The 24,768-nt window shown below is 42.5% G+C and overlaps 2 protein-coding genes across 3 annotated transcripts; both read right to left on the bottom strand.

Moving 5' to 3' along the window:
• Nucleotides 1–1,324: 1,324 nt before the first annotated feature.
• LOC113014293 (C2 calcium-dependent domain-containing protein 4A-like) lies at nt 1,325–3,733 on the bottom strand. Of its 2 annotated transcripts, none has more exons than XM_026155719.1 (2): nt 3,619–3,733; nt 1,325–2,054 (listed from the first exon to the last, which is right to left on the bottom strand). In XM_026155719.1, exon 2 carries the CDS (start codon nt 1,985–1,987, stop codon nt 1,415–1,417), a length of 573 nt encoding a protein of 190 aa, XP_026011504.1. In that variant the 5' UTR covers nt 1,988–2,054; nt 3,619–3,733; the 3' UTR covers nt 1,325–1,414. The 2 variants fall into 2 exon arrangements, with proteins under 2 accessions (XP_026011504.1, XP_026011503.1); XM_026155718.1 differs by having other exon boundaries at nt 1,325–2,035; nt 3,619–3,732.
• Nucleotides 3,734–7,365: 3,632 nt separating this feature from the next.
• Nucleotides 7,366–23,337, bottom strand: ints3 (integrator complex subunit 3). Its single transcript, XM_026155707.1, has 28 exons — nt 22,958–23,337; nt 22,306–22,389; nt 18,340–18,423; nt 18,150–18,263; nt 17,812–17,896; nt 17,657–17,723; nt 17,404–17,545; nt 17,090–17,317; nt 15,545–15,736; nt 15,372–15,459; nt 15,187–15,266; nt 15,013–15,104; nt 14,822–14,928; nt 14,545–14,664; nt 13,193–13,322; nt 13,050–13,104; nt 12,830–12,933; nt 12,576–12,740; nt 12,338–12,491; nt 10,269–10,337; nt 10,112–10,187; nt 9,911–10,024; nt 9,788–9,836; nt 9,519–9,686; nt 8,326–8,426; nt 8,171–8,243; nt 7,939–8,095; nt 7,366–7,863 (listed from the first exon to the last, which is right to left on the bottom strand). The coding sequence occupies exons 1-28, from the start codon at nt 23,039–23,041 to the stop codon at nt 7,786–7,788; spliced, it is 3,060 nt and encodes a 1,019-aa protein (XP_026011492.1). The 5' UTR covers nt 23,042–23,337; the 3' UTR covers nt 7,366–7,785.
• Between the last annotated feature and the right edge of the window lie 1,431 nt (nt 23,338–24,768).

Below are 24,768 nucleotides of genomic sequence, written 5' to 3'. Positions count from 1 at the left end.
GTGGAGGACCCCCACCTGTTTTTCGGGCCTCCGCTTTTTTTCTGTTGGCTGTGACGGCACACATTTGAGCATACAGAGTAAGCAAATGTGTACTTGTAATGTGCTCAGATAATTTCAATGAGTGCTTACAGGCGGTAAGTTAATGTAGCCTCTAACTGCAATTGATTTACATGGGACAAACAGACCAAACACTATGGCTCATAATACAATTACACCTTACCTGTTTGGACTATATTTTTATATTTCATTTTTACTTGCTGCCAGGAACGTTTGGGGCCTGTTGGGTTGCACCTGCGCTCACATCACATCACAAAATAACATGTATGACATAAAAAATGGAATAACATATACTAAGATAACGTGTTAAATGGGTGGAGATCCCTCGATCAATGTTTAAATTAACACTCACGCATTGACTCTGTCAGCTATGTTTTGCCATGCATGCTCCCTTTCTTTTGCAGCTGCGGCTGTGTTACTTTTTTTCTGCAAGATGTGCATGCTGTCGGCATATGCTGCCATCAGGGCCTCGGCCTCAAGCGCTGTGAAATACGTCGACCGCACCTTCTTTCCCTCCGTCTCCATGGTGACTCGCGTAATCTGTGCTCCACTAATCAGGGCTTTATGTATCCTCGTGCGCGCGTTTAACTTGGGGTTAAAGCAACTCCGCGTTGATTGAACTAATTGTTATCAGCCTTTCTGAAACCGAATATTCCGAGTTGGACAGTTCGGGGTTACTCAACCCTGAGTATCGTTTTTCACTCTGAGTTTTCTAAACCGGCTTCCTGAAATAGGGCCCAGGTGTTTGTTCTATGTTTGCAGAAATATCAAAGAGACCACCTATAACAACATTTTGGAAGGAAAGCACCATGTCGGTCTTTAAGCCTAGATCTTTGCAGACTCTGGTTCTAACCAGATTTAAAGGAATTTGTTAGAATATGATGATATGGATGTTTGGGTTTTCATACTGAACAAATCAGGAGTGTTTGTAGAAACATTTTGATTATTGTTCAATTCTGGTTGTTGAATTAGAGGAAAAGGAAATGTTTATTTTTTTTTTCATAAGTACCAGCAGTCCATTTGGAATGAGCCCCAGTAATGTCATTTAGATTCAATTTAGACACTTTTTGGTGGGTTTTTGTAATTTATCATTATCCTTTGCTGCTTGGATCATTTCATGTACACATTCGCCAAATAAGGCTTGTGTACTCCAAGACTATTAAATTCCTCCACAGGAAGAGGAAATATTTCTCCCTGCTGAGAATTGTCACAATAAAAGCATAGAACAGTCTTTAGTAATCTTGTTCAGACACACAGGAAACTAAAGTGTAATTCAAACATTTTATTAAAACAGCTTAAAACCAGCAGCAGTTTCAGATCTGCTCCACCTATCAGATGAGTGTGGTTGTATGTGACATCACTTGGGGGTAGTCCTTTGGATTGCAGGACTTAGAGCTTTTAGAGTAGCTGCAGGTCTCTGGAGTGCCTTAATGACCTGCAGACCCAGAGTCCTCATTGGATGCAGGGATGCAGTCCTAGCACGCCTGCTAGGACTGGGACCAGGACCAAGGTCTGCTGGGTCAGATACAGTGTGGGGGTCTCCTCTGTTCCGATGAAACAGGGACTCCCGTCGCCGTGTGCAGGGGCTCACAGCCAACACATTGCGGAAACCGTAGGGCGTGGTCACCTTCGGCACGTGACACAGCGACATAGCTGCACGTGTGGTCAGGTCCATGTCTACGTCCGCAGATACTGCAGCGGCATTGTGAGGGTGAATGACTGGTAGGGGTGTGTGGAATCTGGGAGAGGATGCAGGGCTAGGTGGGTTCTCAGGGGGGCGCTCACTATCACCACCATGATGAGAAAGTAGTCTGGTCCGCTCCGGGAACACCGGATAAGGCCGCGGCGTGCAGGGTAGGAGAAAGAAACTCGGGATCTTCTCCGGGGTTAGAACCAGAGTCTGCAAAGATCTAGGCTTAAAGGCCGACATGGTGCTTCCCTTCCAAAATGTTGTTTATAGGTGGTCTCTTTGATATTTCTGCAAACATAACAAACACCTGAACATGATTGTGATTATCACATGTCCTTCCTGAGGCTGTGGGACAGGAAACATTAAACTGGATGCATGCATACATTAAAGTTTCAGCTCTAATGTGCAGCCATCACCTTAGAAACAAATGGCAGCCCTGAACATGCTTAGATAAAATCATTCACAGCAATTCAGGTATTCCATTTTACCACTCTGGGGCATTTCCACTATCTATCTATATTATTTTGAAGTACAATTTAATCTCTATTTTGCATAACAGTGGTGACATCACATATTAAATGACTGGCTTTTAACACTTCATGGTTTGGGAAAATAACCATTTAATAATTTTCTCCCTTCAAGCTCATCCCATCATCCATTCACACCATTTGAGAAAATTCTAATCCTGTGAGAGGTTTAAAAGTTTCAACCCTATTAAATAAAATCACTATCAATTTTAGAAAAATGCATACTCAGAGCTGCAAACATTAATTTCTTGCAGCAATTTTTAAGTGTTCATTCACATGGACGTCTTGCTGACCTTACATGTTTGGTGTACAAAATATTGATTTATGCATGCAGTGGAAAAAAGATTCACGCTTCATGCGAGTCACATGAAGACCAGAAAATAATTTAACATGTTTATCAGCCATATGATCAATTTTATGATACAAAGCAGAAAAGTAGAGCCCAGCTTAACAGAGTTGATAACTGCTTTCACAATACTGTTATTTTCACCTGTGGTTTGGGTTTGTTTAAGCTGCCAGCGCAAAGCAAAGCTGGCTGTGTTAAACTTTGTAGTCACAACGTTCTGATGAACATGTTACTGGGAAAAATCTTAATTCTTGGTCAGAACCATTTCATCTACAGCAGTTGTGTCCAACTCGAGTCCTTGAGAGCTACTGTTCTGCAGCTTTTAGATGCATCCCTACTCTAACACAGCTGAATCAAATGGTTGGATTACCTCCTCAGCATGTCATCAAGTTTGGCAAAGGCCTGATGCCATTCATTTGATTCAGGTGTGTCAGAACAGGGATTGTCTAAAAGTTGCAGGACAGTAGTTCTCGAGGACTCGAGTTGGACACCCCGATCTACAGCAATTCTGAAGCTGCAGGGACGCTGAGAAGGAAAAAAAAAAAAAAAGGCAGATGTCTTGGCAAGCATCTCTCAATCTTTGGAACCACTGAACTGGACCTGACTGGGTTCACTCACCAAGGACTAAGCACACAAAGTTCATGAAAGCAATTAAACTTTGATTACAAATCATGTACATTTCCTAGAGTGACTGAGAAGGTTTTAGAGGCACTGAAGGACTAGAATTTAGTTAGCTTTGTGCACCAAGTGTCTCAAACCGTTTATTTGTGTGATAAGTTGAGCGTGTGCTCAACTTATCAGGAACAGGAACTATTTAGAGGCTGTACTTCACAAAACGTGGGTGTGGAAGTCCTGCAGTCAAACATTTGAAAGCCTTGTAAACACTAAAGAGGTTTGAAGACTCTATATACACATAATGTAGCTGAAGTCAAAGTTGTCACTTAGCAGAAACAGTCACATCAGAAGATCTCTGTATTACTCTGCCTGTTGCTGCTCACCTCATGGACAATATAACATTCAGGTGGGGGCAGCACGTCCTCACATCCACACCTTCAGGCTTCCAGAACAACCTGATAGTTTGTCTGCACACGCTCAACTTATCACACAGGGTTCACTCTCAGGTGTATTTGAGCAGCAGCCAATGACACCACACACCTGTTAAAGGTGTAGTCCACCTTAATTACAGTGGAATCATCTGATTTACGTGGCTCTCAATTTATTTTATTTCTACTTTGTTTTCTTTTGGATGTCTGATGCTTTTAAAAAGACATTTTATTTTGTATCTTTTCTTTCTCACATTTTAGGAACCTTTACATGTTCATAATCTGTTTTCTCCTTCACTGATCTAAGAATTTGATTTTAGGAACAATCTTTTTCACTTTTTTCGTATCAATGAATCTGTTAATATATCACAGACCGCTGTGACTTTTTGTTGGATTAAGGAGCTTTTTCCAACATTGATCCCATGCTTATGTTTCATTATTTAGGTTTCTTTCTGATAACACAGGATTTATGTTACATGGTAAACAACTGCTTAGTTATCACAAAGAGGGTGGGGCCATGCTGACTTAACCACACTACATTCATATTCTTCAGGTTTCCAGATGAAGACCACCTCCATATTCCTCCTGCTTCATTTCATGTTTTTAAAGACATCTGGACATTTTCACTGACTTTTTTTTAAATACAGGGTATATCAGAGATTTACAATGTTCATAAGTGCTAAATGTGTCCCCTCCAGACACACAGCGTATGTCAATATGACAGTCAAACTCAGCCCATATGGTGAGCAGGTCTGCAGGTTTTTTGGTAAATAAGAAATCACTTTTTAGCGCAACACCAGGAACCATGTGAAACTCCATAATATGTTCTTTCAAGCTGTATGTGTTTTAATGGTTACCGTGAACAGTTGCAGAATTCAAGTACTTTGAAATCTGATGATTCTTTCTGATACACCCTGTATTTTTTCTTTATTTCAGAGGTCACATAACTTAAAAACTTTGAACACTGGAGAATTCATGAAATGTAATGATCAGCCGACCACACCAGGCTTCATATTAAACCTACTCAGGGCAGTTTGTGATATGATGTTTAATCGTCATAATGTCCTCTCGATTTCCATGTACCTGTGGTCCTCAGGGGAAAAAAGGTCCCCATTTCATTTGAGTGTTTTTTAAAGTATAAAGTATAAATTTTCAATCAATTCAGTGTTACACTTTAGTTTTACTTAAGACCAACACATTAACACAAAATTTACCCTACATTTTACATTTTAGGGCCACCCGACCTTGTTTACATGAAGTATACTCTGTTTTTGAGCGAAAACAAAATGAGACAATAAAGTATTTAAATGTTTATATTATTATGACTATCTGAATAACCACAGAGTTGTATGTTGATTTTTAATGAGAATGTTTTTTTTAATCATTTACAAATTTTAAATGGCAGCACATAATCACACCTGTGGTCCTCAGGGGTCAAAAATGTCCCCATCTGGTTTGATTGATACTTAATTAATATAAAGTGGATTTTCCCCCACTTTTAATTAAAACTTAATTCAAACACTTTGACACTATTTCTTTATTCCATATGTCTGATAAAACCTCATTTAAACGAAATGTTTCAGGTGTTTTCAGGTAACAAAATAAATAAAATCATCAGTTATTGTGATTATCCTTTCACAACCAAAATTGGTTGCTTTAACAGATGATCACAGACGGGTATATGTCGAAGTTAATTTGGGAAGCTGTTTTTAAACTACTTCAAGTTTTTTACTGGCAGCAAATAATCACATCTGTTGTCCTTTGGGCTCAAAAATGACCTCAACTGGTTTGACTATTTATAAAGCAGTAAGTATAAAATATCATTCATCTCTGTGTTTCAAGGTCTTATTCAACTTTATTCTGACTCATTACATGATATTTTTCTGTTTTGGCATGGTAGGAACACCAGGGCATGGGTCTGAGTGAAGGCAAACTTTCATGAGAACAAAGGCGTGTCCATATTTGACACAAGTGCAGGAGGAAGCTCAGGTTTATCCCTCTGTACTGGTCCCATCATGGACAGCTCTTTTTCTGCAGTTGCAGGCCAAGGGCATATGAAGTAAACAAGGTGTTACTGGTGATTGTTTTCTTTTGGAAACCTTCTGCAATGTTAGGGACAACTCGCGGCCAGACGGTTTGCCATCATACACTCCATGTACAGCTGTACCTGGCATCACATACTGCCCATGTTTTTATCTTATTCAATCTCTGTGTGCTCTAGTCTGGAGTTATTACCTAGGTGTCCTTGGGCAAGTTACTGAACCCCAACTTGGTCTCTGATGCATCCATTGGCATTTGAAAATTAAAAAGCAGAATACAAGCAGAATACATTGTATATAATGCTTTCAGTACTCGAGTAGAAAAGCCACTGAAGGAGTATGGGACCTGGCATATGTGCTTGGACTGTGGTAGATTGTCTTTCTCTTTGACGCACGAGAGAGTCATGCATCGTCTGTCACTGGGAAGGATAGAAGACCAGATCAGTGTTTCCTCACATTACTGCAAATATTCCTGTCTCAGCTGACTCCTCTTTCTTGCTTGATCTTCATCATAATTGAAATGGATGATGTGTAGTCCTCTGACACATCTTCTATTTCAGTTTCACATTCTGAAAATTCAAGAAACTTCAAGAAGCCCAGTCACTTTCTCTCCAAGCTCCTCAGACTACCATGTCCTGGATGCTTGAGAACCTACTTGAACATAGTTCAGATTCTTCATCACTTTTCTTCACTTCATAGCCTTCTTCCACTTCTGCAGGAGGGTGATGTGCTTTTTCAGAGAAAGGGTAGCATGTGCTCTAAATATTGACAATATTTTCTATATCTTCTAACCCTGGATCTTCCTGAAAGTTGATTCGTCCTTCTCATTATACTAGAGGACAATATATGCTTTGCTCTACTGGTCATTGCTTTCCTCAACATGGTAAAAAAAAAAAAAAAAAGTATGCTCACAAGCCTCCAGTGCAATGGAGGCTTGTGAGCATACTTTGTGTATGTATTATTGTAGGGTCTACCTTACAATATGAAGCACCTTGATGCATCTGTTGTTGTGATTTGGCGCTGTAAAAATACAATTGAATTGAATGTAGAGCACCTGCCTCCTCATTGGGCTGCCTGTTGTTGTTGTTGTGGTTGTTATGACCTTTAAGCAAGACCATTGACCCCACACATCAGTGATTCAAGATCAAAGATGTTTGAAAGCAGTATGGTGTGAAAATACGGCTCTTTGCAACACTTTGTACTTTGGGCACATTTTCATCCCCGAGGACAATAAAAACCCCATAAATAAAACAAATTACTTAAAACTTATTCCAATCATGCATAGCATAGTACTGAATAACTGTTATTTTCAGACCATTTGATGAATAAAAAACACATTTTTGATAGCAAAAGATTTCTGCAGAGGACAAAAATGTCCCAAAGACAACACATGGGTTAATTCTGAAACTGTCCTGCTATTGGCTCAGTCCAGCTATAACAGAAATGCAATGACATCACTGCTCCTCACTGGCTGCTCCGTGCTCTCACCGTTTTATTACCCAGCTTTAAGTCAGTTCACTTCTGAGCTGCTTCGTCTGTTCTGTTTTTTACCCTCCTGCATCTGATGAACGCCACGAAAAGGTGTTAAAAGGACCTTTGCGGCACACCCCATTCTCCTCCACCCTCTCCACCCCCATCAAACTCCCAATAACAGACAGCTGAGTCTGAAACCAACCATCAGTTTTTATACAAAGAACTCATTGACATGACGGAGCTTTTACTGCAGGGAGCCAAACAGGAAGGAGGCGCTAAAAACAGCAAGAAGTGAGGATTTTCCAAAAAAAAAGTACAACCCATCCCCCCAAAAAAGGAACAAAAATCATCATCATCATGTCTGCTGTTAAAATCAGTCTGAGTTCCTCCTTCCCCCAGTGCATTGTGGGAGATCAGCCACACACAGTGACCTTCGACTGCTGGTCTCCATGGAAACAGCACATTAAAAGTCAGTTCATCACATGGAGTTAAAGTTGGCAGCATCTCAGAGCTCCACCTCCCAGCAGCAGTCAGTGCATGTCATCAGGAAGAGACATGGTCTCTCCCAGTACATGGAGCAGCTGGCATGTGATCTTGTTTGGAGGTTCCTTCAGTCACTGTCAGAGCCAACAGCTGATGATCCTTTCCGTTTCCTCTTTGGAGCTTTGGGCTTTGAGTCCTCCTCCTCCTGCAACAACATAACAAGATCAGAAACAGACCTGAACCAAAACAAGACTTGAACGTGTATAGAGGGGGTACATACAGAGCCGCTGCTGGATGCACTTTCTTCCTCATTGTTGGTGGGTGGAGCGACTCCCTTCCTGGAACGAGGTGACGAGGCTGGAGCTTTACGGCGCGACTTTGGCGGCTTCGTCTGAGAGTCCTCGTATTCCTCCGCCAGGGCGAACAGATCGCTGAACCTGACAGGGAAGATGAGACGTAAACAGCAGTGTTGTGATGTAATCGTTTGTGTGTGTCTGTGGGAGTAAATGTACCTCATCTTGTGGGCCTCATCACAGCTTGCTTGGACGTGCTGCAGAGCCTGAAGTATCGGAGTCTGAGTGAAGACTGACAGAGACATACAGACATTAGCACATTCAGGTCATCAGTAATTGGTTGACAATCGAGAACTGTGTGTGAGGGTACTGACAGTTGTTCTTGGTGTTGCTCAGACTCAGTCTGAGGTTGTCCATGTGCTCCAAGATCTGTTCCAGGGTCAGCTGAGCCAGTTTACTGCTCGAACTGCGCAGACTGAAGACAGAATAACGTTAACAGAACTGACACTACAGACAAAGAAATGAACCTGAGAAGTACAGATGAACAGAGGAGGGGCATGTCCCAGTTCAGGAGCTACATCCTTTAAAGGCTGCATCTGAAGGCGTACAAGGCTGCCCCAATTCAAAGGTTTCAACAAATGTGTTCTCCTTTTACCTGAATTTGAAAACAAGTGGGGGGGGAGGTGCGCGGTATGAAAAGGGAAGAAAAACCAACAAGAACATTTTTCAAAGGGGGGCCTAGCAAAAACAGTTTGGGAACCACTGACTTAATGCAGCTCAGGTTCCAATTGCTTACAGATATAAAGTATGTACAGTTTTTATTTTAATTTGTGTTTTAATCCTGCGACTTACCGCACATTTGATTTCCTTTGTCTGAAAACGTTTTATATATTTTGGGGTAAGTTCATCAACAGCTGGTTTGTCCAACTACAGGGCTCAAGGCCCGGTGTCCTGCAGGTTTTAGATATCACCCTGGGTCAACACACCTGAATCAAATGATCAGTTCATTACCAGGCCTCTGGAGAACTTCAAGACATGTTGAGGAGGTAATTCAGCCATTTAAATCAGCTGTGTTGGATCAAGGACACATCTGAAACCTGCAGGACACCGGCCTTCGAGGCCTGGAATTGGACACCCCTGATCTACAGCGTTACATCATATTTTATAAGGATGTTGTGTTTTTGTATCATATAGCCACTTACTTGTGGCCTTGTGGTCTTTGAAGAACCCACTCTGCATGGGCCGAGTCCTGCAAGTGTGAAGCCCCTGATATGGGACACAGCTGAGGAGAGCCCCAAGAAGTACAGATGCAAAGAGGGGAGAGCCCCAGGCAGAACTCACAGTCCTCACCTGTTTTTTTTTTACGTCCTTATGTCATCGCCTTCAAATTGTCCTTTTTATTGTAATTTCTGTTTTTACGTTATCCTAACCTCTTCTGTCTTTTTTCTCTTTCATCTATTTGTGCCCTCATCTGTTTTTCTTTTCTTACCTGTCTTTTTAGAGTTTTTCCCTCAACTCAGTCTCCTTCTACGTTAGTCACTTTTTGTGGTTAACTCTCTGTGCTTACCTCTGTCTCTTGCGGGGTTGGTTGTTGTTCTTGATCAGCTGGGCCTTTATGTTTTCTGCCAGTGTGTCGTCGTATTTGGTAGCCCAGTGTCTCAGGATGCTAGTGGCGAACTGGTCTTCTGGGTGACAGGGACGACTCAGGACCATTTTCACCATCTCTTCGCTGGGCCTGTCACAAAAACATGAAGGGATGTTAACAGGGACACAGAAACACAGCTCAAATGCGGAACAGAAACACATGTGAAATGGGGTGTCTGCTATGTGTCATACTTTTCTCTGCGAAGCTGCAGCAGCAGGCAGGACAAGGCCTCAGGGTGCTCTGAACCATAAACAGAAAGGAGGGTTACAATCTTTCCTTTGCTTTGTGTCCCTGTCTATTGAGGATTTATTCACCTTTGTATTTGAGGTGCTGCAAGATGGGGATGATGGTTTCCAGGGGAATGCTGTGGGCCAGAAACAGCTGCCAGGTGCTATATTGCTCGAAGGTCTCCCACTCGAGTGACTGAACTGTGGAGATCGAGGATAAACAAGCAAATGAAGATGGACCATGGCCCGAAAAACTGAAGAGTCAAACTTTTAATCCGAGTTTCTCACTGAGGATGTTGAGCACAGAATCTTTCCGGAACATCACCAGGTTCCCCATCATCACGTGACACATCAGCTCCTGTAACTGCACACACACACAAACACACACAGATGAGACATGGTTTCCCAGCCAGAGCAGCGGGGACGCACCGATCAGGTTTATTACCTGTGTGGAGTCGATAACGGCGACGATCATGTTGAGAAGCTCGCCACTCCGCAGCGTCTCATCTGGAAACTGAACAAGAGCAGGGACCTTCATCAGAGTACTACATTTTCAGTGCTCACACACACAAACTACACCCTTTTTGGCTCCTACCTCAAAGCACACTGTGCGCTGTCGATCTTACGTGCTGCACAATAATGTTTAACATTTAGTATTTACTGTTATATTCCCATCGATCATCATGATGTTGTTTATTCTATTGCTCTCAACAGGTGATCCAGGTGATTGATATATGTATTTTTTGTCTGCTTATTTTGTTGGTTTTTGTTTTTTGCCCTTTATCCCCGTCCCTCTTCTCCGCTGTTTTTTCCCCCCCTCTTTCTTTCTCCCTTTTCTTTTCCTCATTCAAGTCTGTCCCGTATCTAACAAGTGAAAATAAAAAAATAAAATAAACAATAAAAGGTGAATCAAATAGACCATTACGGCAAGGCTGGGATGGTTTATTTGGTAAAGTAAATCCGTTGGGCATCTTTCTTCGCCTTTAGACAATAATTCTGATGGCAAAAGAGCCAAACGGGACAGGCAAAAAAAAAAAAAAAAAAAGAGTACTACATTTTCACGTCACATAAAAATGTCATATTGTGATACCATTTCTATAGCGATGCCATACTTTTATGTTCCCTTGTCCCGAGACAAGCCCGGGCATGTCTGAGAACGAGTGACCCAAGACATGATGTTCCAGTTTGATGATGTTTAAGAGTTCAGTTAGTTTAATTATTGTTAAGCTGTTATGTTGTACTTTTACTGGTTAGGCTACTCTTGTACTTGTGTTTGTCTTATGCTGGGTCACTACTACCGCACTCCTCTGTTTCAGTACAGTCAAACATTAAATCATACAGTGTGTCCCCAACAGTGTTGGTCAAGTTACTTGAAAAAAGTAATCAGTAACTAATTACTTCCCCAAAAAAGTAATCCAGTTACTTTACTGATTACTTATTTTCAAAAGTAATTAATTACTTAGTTACTTTTTAAAAACACGATTTACAACCTGAATAGGTAATAAAGCGATAGATCTTTCAGCCCAATTCTACTTTTTCTACATAATCCATCATACAAAATGTAATCAAATGGAAAAGTCTCTTTTTAAAACTTGTTTTATTAGTTTTAATCTTTTAACTTTATGCATCAAGCAAAAATTTAACTATATGCACCATTCTCTGACTTGAATTAGTTTAACATTTAAACCTATTTTCTGCACATTCCAGCACATAAAATAAAATATTTTTTGTGTTTACACTCACTCTTTCAAATAGATGCAAGTAAAACACAGCAGAAAATAAATAAAGTCAAAGACTAGCGGTCCTGTTGCTCTATTTTCACCTGTAAAGCAGGCGGAGGTTTACCCTGGTGCAGGTGTGCCGCGGTCAGTTGAAGGATCCGCGAGTTTCTCTGTGAGTTTCCCATTACGTCGTTGCGCACTCGGTGCTTGCTTGGAAGTTTAGGGGTTTTTTTCGCTGTAAAAAGAAGTTTTCTTCCCACGCACGATGGACGCTAATGTTTTTGTCACTTTTTATGGAATCAAACTCAAAGTAAGGTCAGTACTTCCACACTTTAAACGCTGCACACTCATACTCTCTCCCACAATCGATATGTGATCCACTGTTGATCTGCACACAGCTGTTGTCACGAATGTCGTGCTTGCTTACGTCACTGTCATGAGACATTCTTGCAAAAAAATCACGGTTTTAGTAACGCAGTAACGCAGCGTTCCTACGGGAAAGTAACGGTAATCTAATTACTGTTTTTGCAATAGTAATCCCTTACTTTACTCGTTACTTGAAAAAAGTAATCAGATTACAGTAACGCGTTACTGCCCATCTCTGGTCCCCAATGACAGCAGCTCATTGGAAAAGAAGGATGGAAGTTTCAGGAGCATTTTAAAGGACATGAAGGGAAAAAATAAGTTCCTGGAAGGATGCTCTTAAATCAGTACTTCTACTGTGTGAAGATTTTCTGGCTGGTCTCTTTTTTAGAGACTTTTTGTGGTGCATGTAAGACTTGGGTAAGCCTACCTCAGAGTAAATTGAGGGTGTGAGGTAGCAGAGTAGCCGGACGTCGTCCTCCTGACAAGCCTTCATGTCCATCATCAGACAAGTGTGGAGGTCACCAAGTGCCGTCGCCTGAGCAAATGACTCGTACAACATCATCTTCCCATTTGCTGCTTTACTGTTGACAGACACAGACATGGAGTTTAACCACGTTTCTCCTATCAACATCTGTGACAGCAGCTTTTTTGTCACACCTGCTCACCTAGCCTTCAGGTAGTACAGCAGGTGATAACCGATCTTTGGCTGCTTCTGGTAAAGTTCAGCAAGCATGTCTAGCAGAACTGAGAAACCGCTGTTGTCCTCTTGCATGGTGACAAGGTTCCTGAAGATCAGACAAACGGGTTTACAAACCGACTCCTCCAGGGACCTACAGAGAAATATAGACGGGTCATCAGAGAGAGCCAGACATGAGTCAATAAGGAGAGAGAGAAGGGGACAGAGTCAGTCTGATCTTACTCCTCCGTGATCTCCTCCGGCAAGACTTCTCCTCTGAAATGATCTTTGAACAGTTCGGCCAGACAGGAAGCCAGAGCTGACATCTGCTCTGTGTCAAAGTCCTCCTGTAGGACAGAACACAACATTGTACCAACATCTCTTAACACTGAAGCCCTGCAGCTGGCCGCACTCTTTTCTGATAAGCCACGAATTACTCATTTAACTCAACAAGATAGCTCACCTCCAGGATGAGATCCACAATCTCCTGCATCACCTCACACTGAGTCTCTGTGTCACTGCAGAGGAAGTGTTGCTGTCAGTTAACAGGAAATGACCTTGATGTAACATCTAACCTGAGGACCTGAAAAAAGACTGGACTTTCACCTGGTCTTCTGAATCTGCTGCACCTTCTCCTTCATTGTGTCATCTAATTGGTCAAGCCAGGGTGTGATATCAGCAGGCTCCTCAATCACAGCCTCTTTGATTGGATGAAATCTGAACTCCCTCTTTTTTCCTGAACAGTGATGGGAGGACAGGTGGTCAAATACTCTACTTCCTGTTTGGGGTGAATTGTTAGAAATTTATAGTAAAACTTCCAAATTATGAATTGGAAATTGAATTTATATTTATAAACTCACAGCTCATATTTCTTCCCCAAACTGGAATACCACACCAGTTAAATCCAGGATAAAACAGGTTATTCTGGTTTAAAGTAGTTTCTAAACCATTTTAAACTGTTTTATTCCAGGATACAATTTATTTCAATTAAACTTGTTTCATTGGTCCAACTTGTATTATTTTGTTTACTCCACTTTAAAATAAATTCATTCAGTTTTGTTCAGTCATTTTGACTTATTTGCATAGAAAAATATAACTGTTAAATTTAAACCCCATCATCTCTATTTCATGACTTAGTGTAGTTAGGTGGGGCTGCAATGGTAGTCCCAATCACCCCTTCACTGCAAACCGCCTCTCAATTTTACATACATCTTAGACACTGAGGGTTTTGCATGGTGCAAACATTGATGGAAACTGCTGACAGTCTCTTGTTTGTGTTGCATTTCTCTTATTGCTTCACTCTAATAGTGACAAACATCTTCATCAGAATTCTAGGGCACGTTTTGAAACACTCCCATCCAAACATGTATGTGCAGTTACACATTCGCTGTAGACTGAGCAACTTCTTGTTGGCAGTTTTCAATGTCTGTATTTTGGCCAAAGTTATAATTACCAGATTCGGATCCACATTTACTTTCCTGATTCTCGTTATGAGTTTTTTAAATTACTTAAATCATAGAAGGTATGCAATACTGTACAACAGATTAATGGGACAGCAGTGGAGAGCCTTCAGGACTTGCCTTAGAATCCTCTGGTTTAAAATATGTCTTCAACATTAAAGTAATCCAGTGACAGTTATCAGTATTTCTGCTGCACAACAAACAATAACTTAATAATTAATTCAGCAAATGTTATTTTTCAAATTGTAAACAAACACAGTTTAAAACAGCATTTCTGTCATTGCCAGTGTAACTCAGTTTAACGCAATAACCTGAACAACAAAGTGACCAATCCCATTAGGACCCCGTCCTCATTTGAGCTCCGCCTACAAACTGTCAAAAGTAAATTTACTCGCATGAGAAGGATTTCTCCCTGAACGCAGGGAGCTACCAGCGAGAGCGTGGAACTGTAACAGCGCATGCAATCAAGTCATCTGAAGTTGTTTCTCCAGGTGTTACCTTTGTTGTTGACTTCCTCCTCATCGTCACTGAAAGTTGCTTCTGTGTTGTCGTAGCAACTCTCCTCCTTGTCCAACACATGATTGTCCATCTCCATGGAAACAGACTCCTCCATCTTCACTGCATAATTGAAAAAAATAAAGTGAAAGAGAGGGAAGAGGTTAATGTTTGTGTCTACTCACCTGTGTGTGTGTGTGTGTGTGTGTGTGTGTGTGTGTGTGTGTGTGTGTGTGTGTGTGTGTGTGTGTGTGTGTGTGTGTGTGTGTGTGTGTGTTACCTTCAGTAGGAGGTGATGGTGGGCTGCAGAACTCGGGGAATCTTTCTCTGAGCATTGACCGGAGCTCTCGGTCCAGCTTTGGGTTATCAAACAGTGGAGCGAGGTGACTGAAAGAGAGATCAATAACCAATAATCAAAAATGATCCCTGTGATAGAGTGGTCAATGATCAATAAATATTGATGCTTCTTACGCCAGGACCCTCTTTTCCATAATGAAGTTTAGCGAGTTGAAGACACCCTGACGGACCTGAGACTCCAAAGGAGGGAAGAAATGAGGGATGATCTGAAGAGGGGAGAAAGCAGACCAACAATAAGAGGAGAGAAATTAAAACCTGGTAAAGTGTGTGTGTGTGTGTGTGTGTTACCCTGCACATGAAGTCCAACAGCGTTGCAGTGATGGCAGGATGAGGTTTCATGGAGTGATGCATCACCAGAATGGCTGGCTCTGAAACACATCATCACAGGTGAGTGCTGTTTTACCTGTCTACCTAATAACATGATGACATCATCTCTGACCAACACCACTCTGGTGTAGCCTAAATTGTGTTACCTATGTTCATGATGCTGTCCTTCTCAGGGTTGAAGAACAGCCAATCATAAAAGAGAGCCAGCTTAGCATTGGAGGCCGCCACGTTTGACTGCAGTCACACAAATCAATTGATTATTAGTTATTGACCTATAACAATTCCTGCAGATTGACAGCCTGAAACCAGATCCCCTTACCGTGCAAGTGGTTAGCAGCCAGCCAATAATAGCCCAGCGTGGCAGGATATCAGAGCTCAGGACCTCATTGGATGGATGTACTACCCCGCAGATGTAGCGAATCAGATCACAGCGTAGTGATTGGCTCTCTGCTGTGGACAGGTACTGTCTCTGAAACCAGTCCTGGTACCGTTTCTGCTGCCCAAAACGCACCTGAGCAGAGATGGAGAAAGAGTCAAAATCAACTGAGTCACAGGTGGAGAAACACCCAAATCACAGCATTTAATAACGTGGTTGAGGTGAGAGTGCGAATGGCACCTTTGTCTGACCTGTTTACCTGCTGTATTTGTTTTGTTGGAGGCTTTTGCACTGGTGAGTATGACTGTCAGGCTCTACTACACATCTGAGCTTTTAAGAAATATCACAGCTCTTCTTTTGTGTAACCTGGTGAGCCACTCTCTCAGGGCCCTATATATACCCTTTAGCTGACCACCTGTGAACGCAGAAGAAGGAAGGGGGAAAAAGGCTGGAGTCCAGGCGATATTGGTGATGATGATTTGTTGCAATTGCCAGTGCTATTTGATCAGCATGGTGTTCCCTGATTCATCAGGATACTACATGTTTTCCTCCCTGGATGCTTTTGCAGGACCTGCTGTCTCTGTCAGGTGCTGACAGCCACCGTGCTGGAGGTGAAACGATCCTCCAGCTCCTCGCAGGACAGTACTGATAAATGCATGGTCCATCTCATCTTAAATGATCCTAATCAGACCAGAAACTTGGTTTTCTTGTCTCTGACAGAAACAGATGCTACAGATAAACCTGCAGCTAAACGGACTGTAATGGACTCTTAACTTAACTCGGCATGTGTTCAGGTCCCACTCACAGCAAGGGGCTAACACTGTTGGATCTTTCAGCTGCCTTTGACACAGTAGATTGTGGTATCCTGAGTGACAGCCTGCAATTGTGGGTGGACATCTCTGAGTCAGTTCTGGGCTTGTTCTCTTTCTGTCTCTCTCACAGGAGTTTATTTTCCCACTTTACCTTGTGATGTGTCCCAAAGTTTGATCTTAGGGCCCATGTTGCTTTTCCTGTATATGCTTACACAGGGACACATCTGAATGATTTTGAAGGCATCTTAAAGCATTGTTACGCAGATGACATCCAGATGACATGCGGTTCCAGAACCCAGAATTTAGCCACGGTCTGTCTCCTTAAGAGCTCTCTTGTGTCTGTGAACTACTACATCATTACATAACTATTACACCTCTGAGGTCACCTGATCAGTGCTTGTCCAGTTTAAAGCCAAAACGAGACTGAGCTTTTCAGATTTTGAATTCCATATTGTGGTACTAAAAGATCTGGTGGTGATAGTTTCAGTCATTATGTACTACTTATAAGGTTGGGGAATCCTGCAGTCAGGTGAGACTTGAGAATGAGTGAAGAAGCAGATGAACAGAATCAACTTCTGGAAATTAGTTATGTGGAGAACCACTCTAACATAATTAAATACAGAGTGGTACCCTCTTCTTAAAGATCATTACATTTATGAGGTAAAAGAGGCTTTACCCTGGAGGTCATGAACAGTAGTTTGGTCTCCATGTCTGGTGTGAGTCGACAGGCCAGAAACTTCCTGGAGGTCCGAGCCGTCAGTAGTTGGAGGACACCCGTGAACTGAGGGCTCAGGACTTGAGGATTGTGCAGCAGGTCTCTCCACAGCAGCTCCATCTCTGGGATCCGAGCAACATTTTGCAGCAGACGAACCAGATCTCTGCCGATGATTAGACAATCCATGAACTACAGACAGAGAGAGGTCATCAGTGTAAAGAGAAGGCGTTAAATACATAACAGACCACACCATACTTCCTTCCTCTCCTTATTACCTTCTCCCTCAGCATGCTGATGCAGAAGTCCACTTCTTTCTGGCGCAGAGGCAGCAAGTTCGGAGCTCCGTGGTCCACAATCAGACGAAGGTAAGTGTAGACTGACATCGCTATGAGCATCCCACTCTTCAATACCCACTCTCTGGAGAGACACAAATAATCAGCTGCTGCACTATAAAAACCCACTCTGGGCTCTAACAGAGACAGAAAAAAGCAGCTGATACTACAGTCTGAAAAAAACAGTGAATCATACTTCTGCTCGAGCAGGATATCCAGGACACTCTCAGCCAGCCACAGGTTTTTGGTGGAGATGTCTCCGCCTGTGCAGAGAGAACAGTGACATTACAGTCAGAGCGAGTGGTGACAGGATTCGTGGTTTCAGCTCAGGTAAAAATCCAAGTGTCTCACCTGCAATCTGTTTCAGCAGTGTCATGATGACGCCATCAGCTCCCATCACGCCACTCTTCACCAGCTCTCTGACCAGCCACACTAGCTGCACACACACCAGCACTTCATTAGTAACCACCACAGTCAGGTTCAGGTGAGATCCCACATTTAAGACCAGGACCTGAGGAGGGACGCTGCTGTCCTGTCCTCTCAGGACCTAACCTGGTCTGCCTCTGTTCCTTCACAATGGTAAACACGGGTCCCTGCTACCCAAAACACTTGTATATAACTGTGTGCAGTTATCTTTGTGTGTGTGTGTGTGTGTGTGTGTGTGTGTGTGTCCACCTGTATTGGTTTACCTGTGTTCGGGGGACGTCTTGCAGTTTCAGGAACTTCTCCATCAAGATCTGGTTGATTTTAACCAGGACAACGTTCATCCCATCTCTGTTGACCAGTGCCAGGTCTCTGTAACACTATCACCACACATAGTGATGTTATTGTAATGTCAGAGTCGCATCAGACATTACCCACAATGCTGCAGAAACTCACCCTCTGGGCCTGAGCCGGCTCTGTGAGGACCAGTGTGAAGAGACCCAAACACACCTCCTCATGCTGTTGCTGACCTTTACATGCCTACAGAACAGGTAAAACAGGAAGTTAGACACAAATTACAAAAATATAGTCTTTTCATTTTCAGGTCTCAGAAAATCAGGAAGGTGTCTGGTTCCAGCTGTTAAACACAGAGTAGACTGAATGAAGTGATTCAGAATTGGAGCACATTAGAGAGACTAGAGATTAGATGTTTCCAGCTCTGACATCCAGAAGTATTTGGACAAGGACACATTTTTGTAGTTTAGTCTCTGCACACTACCACACTGAATTTCAAATCAAACTCTCTGCTTTAGTTAAAGGAGTATAATAAAAATATTGCAATAAGGAATTCCAGGAATTTTTTATTCACAGTTCCCTATTTTCAATTTCATGGAGAGACCTGTTCTTTTGTTATTTCATTAAGTTAATATAGATCTGGAGTCGATTCCAAGGATTGTATTTGTATTTTATAGTCACTGAAATTTTCTATATGAGGGTCAAAGAGATGTCAGTGTAAGTGAAGGAGGTCATTGTTAGGCTGAAATACCCAAATGAACCAGTCAGAGAGCAGGGCTGTGCGATATGACCAAAATCTCATATCCTGATATTAAGACATCTATCGTCCGATAACGATATAAATCACAAAAATGTAACATTTTCTGTAAATTCTGTGAATCTCGGGCAGCTCAACTTGCGTGAAGTGTTTCCAGCTGCGCGTCATGTACCTGGAGTCGAGTGTTTTAACCGATGCATGAAACGATACATTTTCAGACATAAGTTGTAACAGCCGCCGTTTTCTTTGTGAGTATTTATTACACAGCCGTAAATATTGCCGTAAACAGTTTATTTTGCGACACCACGAAACAAACGATAGCGTAAAATGAAACGATAGACGTTTTTATATAGTCATCCGATATATATCGTTATATCGAACAGCCCTATCAGAGAGAGCTAAATCTTTAGACGTATCCAACAATCTGGTTCATTCTTGAAAAGACTGAATGCACCAAGCAGCAACAACAAACCAAGACCACAGATACATTAAAGAGCATGGTGACAGAATTATTTCCACAGTTCAGAAAAACCACCATCTAACTAAGTCAGGAATAGTGTTAAGAAGGCAGGAGCATCATCAAGCATCACATTCAAGAGACAATCAAGAAACACTTTAATAACAGGAAACAAGGTTTGCACCTTGTTGAAAACCAAGAAGGTGTAAACCACTGGTGGTCATCTGATTAGACTTTGCCAGATAGCATCAAACACAGCCAGCACAGTTCTGGAAAAAAAAAATGAAACCAAGATGAACCTGTACCAAAACAATGGAAGAGAAAAGTTTGAAGAAGGAGAGGAACAGTTGATCTGAAGCATCCACACAATCTTTGTGGACTGCTGATAGAAGCAGCAGGATAATGTGTGGAGTGTGCAGCGTTGTACTCCCTCACATTCTCACTGATGCTGCAGAACTGATCACACTTAGCTTCACAGAGGAGCTACAACTTACAATACAACTTTATTTATATAGCAAATTTTAAAAACCTGCGGACACCAAAGTGCTTTACAATAGAAATAGGGAAATTAAGACATGATTAAATAAAAGACCATTAACAAATTACCACATATGTCAGCAGGTTGAAGGCACTAATTATACAGGAATAAAAGGGAATATAAGAACAAACTTACTAAGAACAGATAACTAAAAGATAAAGTACATAGATAAAAATGGAGCCAAATGTAAAATAGGGACACTAACTAGATGGAAAAGCTAGGTTAAATAAGTGAGTTTTTAAATGAGATTTAAAAGATAGAATGGAGTCTGACGCACGGATAGCGATGGGAAGGTTGTTCCACAGGTTAGGCGCAACAAGGGCAAAAGCACGGTCACCCCTAGATTTAAGTCTAGATCTAGGCTGAACCAAGAGTAAGTGGGCTGAAGACCTGAGGGCTCGCCCAGGGACATATGGACTAAGGAGATCGACAAGATAGCTAGGGGCTAAATTATTTATAATTTTAAAAGGTGAGCAACAATATTTTAAATTTGATACGATATGATGATGAGCCAAAGAAAACTCGAAAAACAAGCCATGAATCGGTTTCAAAAATGACACTTTCGATTATTGAGAAATCTCTCTCTTGACGAGGGATGGTAAAAATGGTAAAAGGCCTGCATTTGTATAGCGCTTTTCTAGTCCCTAAGGACCCCAAAGCGCTTCACACTACATTCAGTCATCCACCCATTCACACACACAGTCACACACTGGCAATGGCAAGCTACATTGTAGCCACAGCTGTCCTGGGGCGCACTGACAGAGGCAAGGCTGCCGGACACTGGCGCCACCGGGCCCTCTGACCTCCACCAGTAGGCAAACATGGGGTTAGTATCTTGCCCAAGGATATTTGGCAGCCAGGAGGGAGCCTGGGATCGAACCACCGACCTTCTGATTAGTGGCTGACCTGCTCTGCCACCTGAGCTACAGCCACCCAAAACTTAAATGGGTATCGTTTAAGTTTTATCTGATACCGGTGCCAACCCGGTACTTTTGAAACAGTGCCGGTGCCGGTAACTACAACGGTGTTTGCTAGTTTACCTTACATGCATTAATTTAATAACGTGGTTAGCCTACTCAAGGTGCAGAGAAGAACGGCTGCTGTTGCCATCATCATTCATCATCATTTATGCTACATTGGCAGGGCTAGGGGCCAGGACTCTCCTCTTTGGGTTCTTGGGGGATGTTGATAACTCCGGGTCGATAACAGGCACCACACACGCAGTAGATGCGCTCGGTGTGAGGTCTTGCAGCAAGCTATCAAATACGGTGCATTTCTCGGCTTTTAAAAAACGCTATGCGTCGCCAGGTGTTTCATCAAATTCGAGGTGTTACCTCCTTTGCACAGTATCACCTTAAAGCACTTGTTGCAGGCTGCTGAGTTTGCATCTTTTGATGTGAAGCACAGCCAGACTTTTGACCGCTTCGCCTTGGGCATTTTTAATCTGTAGCTCTGCTCTAAAAGAACGTACCTACCTGGGCCCGCCTACTATCCTTGCAAAGGTAAAATGATTGGCTAGAATCCAAAGTGTATGACATCTCAGGGAAAAAAAGCACCGAAATGTGCGCTGCTTTTCGGTCTGGTTACTACCGTTTATGTCAGAACGATACCGGTACCCATCCCTACTCTTGACTCACTGATTGACACCACTGACTGGCCAGTTGTTGACATGCAATCTGTAGACGTCATATTTTCGGATCACAGCCCACATCAGCGGCACATCATAACAAACTAATCCACAGATTACATATCCTGCACATAACCCTAATAAGAGTCTTCAGTCGTTCTTTAGTACAAACTCTGGGTTTTCAGATACTGCAGTATTGTTAGGTTTCGCCTACAAGCACATCATGCCTAAATACAAGCATAGTCGTTTAATTTGGTGATTGCAGTACTATGTGTGAGTATTAAATGTAATAGTACTGAGAGGTGTGCTACGAATTGTGAAGATAAAGGCATTAGTGAGCTGTGAGGCTAAAGTCAGAGTTTTCTGTGTCATGAAGGACTAAATCACCATGGTAACTGATGCTCAACACATCACCTGCTGGAGATCAGGTTATGTTCAGAGTCTGAGTTAAAAATGAGGTGGATGTGCCATGTTTTCACTGATTCTTTTATTTAGCTCTCGTTTATTTGGCTTTAAAGCGTGATTTAGATTCTTTCCTGGAAAGTAAGTTTATAAATGAGTTGCTGCTGAGTTGTACCTTACAAACCCGCCAAATGCAGCCTGCATGTAAAGCTCCTGCAGCTCAGACTGTGCCCCAGGAAGGCTGAATGCACAAAATGTGTTTATGTTAGCTCCAAATGCTACTCCGTTTCTTCACATGGGTGGAAGTCATTAGTAGTATCAGCAGTAGTAGTACTGATGTTTCTTACGTTGGCCGTGAGTGCGTCATTGGCCTCCCTCTCTGATAGTCCATTGGTCAGTGCCTGGACGATTCCAACACAGCGCTCCAATCTCTGCAAGCAAACACAGCAATCAGTGTAAACAAGACAACAAACACTAAACACACCGACAACACAAGCACAACAAGAATCAATGCAAATACGAGAAACACAAACAGAAAATAGTAAAGATTAAAAAAAATAGCATCAACTAGTCGATCAGCTGACGGCGCCCCACAGAAAAACTGAACTTTATCAAACAGCACTCACAGTTAGCGTCTGACAAGTGAGACACTGCGCATGTCACTTTTCTTATGTTCGTATGTTTACGTAGAGTTAGCATGCTAAGCTAACTGATTTGGTTTTAATGAGCCCCGCGGTTCGGTCCGCAGTCCCTCACACCGTGAACGACCACGACAGCAGAGACACAAATTCCACACCTCCGGTAGCAGTTCCGAGTCCCGCAACGTACCCTTCTGCTGAGCTAACGCTATGAGCCTGCTGCTAGCCGTGCTAACCGTCTAATAAAATGGTACCGCGGAGTCTTTATACCAAGGCTGCGCTGTCTGCCCATAAGCCCGCTCTGTCCTGGTTTAGTCCGGGTTTAGTCTGCCTTGAGATCAGCTAAACAGCGTCAACCTACCTCCTCCAGCTCGTCTTTGGCGTCCAGTGGGGTGGATACCAGGAGCCGGCCCTGCGGCTTCGCTTTCGCCGGTGCAGGCTCCATCTGCTCCCACTGCGCCTCGCCGGGCCCCGCGGAGTTGAGACGGACTGGGACTACCTGTGCTGGGGGGCGTGATGGGTGTCTGTGTCAGTATAACGGAGGATTTAGGGTCGGTGCCTTGCGGTGAGCCGCTTCGGACCTTTAATGTGTGTTTTCAGAACTTTTTCGGGGTCAGTTCGGACCGTGAGTCCCACTCTGTCCGACACTGTAACATAACGGACGTCCGCACTGAGCCAGCAGGGGGAAGAGGCGGGACCGCACACGCCGCCGACCAATCATTTCACTTACACCACAGACTGAAGTGAGCGTGGACCAATAACAGGAGCGAGAACCTGGAGCCAATCCTCGATCGCCTATACTGAAGGCCAACAGCATGGAAAGGGCTTCAGCGTGTTTATAGTGTTGTAGAGCAAATATTGAAGAACTGTAAAGTACGCAGTACTTGTCTGCTTACTGCACTTAGACTGCTGTTATACCACCTTTTGAGATACTTTTGAAGTATGTACAAAATAATAATTAAAAAAAACTGGTTTTCTTCATCCCAAATGTCAACATCTAACAAGTAAAAACCAGTAACAACATAAACTCAAAAAGAGGAATGTGAAATGGAATGTTTAAAAGATGGTAGTGAGACCTCCTGTGATGGAAGGTTTGGAGACATTGGCACTGACAAAAAGACAGCCAAACAAATGAGCTGCATGGATGACATTAATTCCTAAATGTCTCAAAACCTTTTAGAACCAGGCAGAGAAAAGATAGAAATAGTTGTTGTTGGTCCAAAAAGTCAGAGACAGAGAATTTGTTCATATTTATCATGCATTGTTGTCTGTTGGTACAACTGAGGAGGATAGTGGTATAGGAGGAAATGGAGATGATGATTCACTGTGGAGACCAGCAAAGAGAACAGTGGGAAGAAGAATAATCCAGATTTTTAACCACATTTGACTACTCTGCAGTGGGCTATTTTGGAACTAACATAACGGACGTCCGCACTGCTGGCTCAGTGCGGACGTCCATTTCCTCATATCTATTAGTTTTATTATGGACAAAACAGGACAATATAAAGTAAAGTAAAAACAAAAATCAATCTGCACACTCTAGGAGAAAGAACTGGACCACCTGCACATTCCACTTCCAGGGTCTACTTAGCCATGAAGCTCCTGGTGCCGTTTTTGAGCAGATGTTAATAACAGAGGAGATTTGGAGCACTGCAGAGTCGGCAGAGTGTTGGTGACTTAAACTTGGTCACTTAAACCTCACCACCCAGTGACCAACTATGTAACTTTACATGGTCTGACACTTCATGGCTGAGTTGCTGTGGTTCCTAAATGCTTCCATTTTGTAATAACAGCACTTACAGCTGATCCCAGAACATCTAGGAAGGAAGAAAGTGTATAAACTGATTTGTTACAACAGTGGTAGATTTCAAAATACTTTAGGTTTAGAAAAACTGCTGGATTGTCTAAAGTGGACTGTATTGTTTTCATAGACAAATTCATGTTAATTGATGTGGACTTGAATACATGTTACTGACATGAAAAATGATAGAACTATCTGTGTTAATAGGTATACTCTAAAACACTTCTTCAGTAGGGAATCAGAGAAGAGAAACACACAGAACTTCTTGCTAGCAAGGGCAGCCTCCCGAACTGAGACTCGCGCTGAGAAACTGCCCCGGTCTTTATTTATACTTCAGTGGGTGCTTGTGTGTGTGTGTGTGTGTGTGTGTG

Source organism: Astatotilapia calliptera, chromosome 22 (assembly GCF_900246225.1).
Source record: "Astatotilapia calliptera chromosome 22, fAstCal1.2, whole genome shotgun sequence".
NCBI classification, from domain to species: domain Eukaryota; kingdom Metazoa; phylum Chordata; class Actinopteri; order Cichliformes; family Cichlidae; genus Astatotilapia; species Astatotilapia calliptera.
This window is presented reverse-complemented; position numbering and strand designations above follow the sequence as displayed.

Bases quoted from the DNA above. Each gene is read 5' to 3' on its own strand.
- LOC113014293 (XM_026155719.1), bottom strand. From the start codon at position 1,987: ATGTCGGCCTTTAAGCCTAGATCTTTGCAGACTCTGGTTCTAACCCCG.
- ints3 (XM_026155707.1), bottom strand. From the start codon at position 23,041: ATGGAGCCTGCACCGGCGAAAGCGAAGCCGCAGGGCCGGCTCCTGGTA. The intron at 15,267-15,371 runs GTAACACAATTT...GATGTGTTTCAG, and splicing joins GGACAGCATCATGAACATAG to AGCCAGCCATTCTGGTGATG. The intron at 15,105-15,186 runs GTAACACACACA...TCCCCTCTTCAG, and splicing joins TGTTGGACTTCATGTGCAGG to ATCATCCCTCATTTCTTCCC.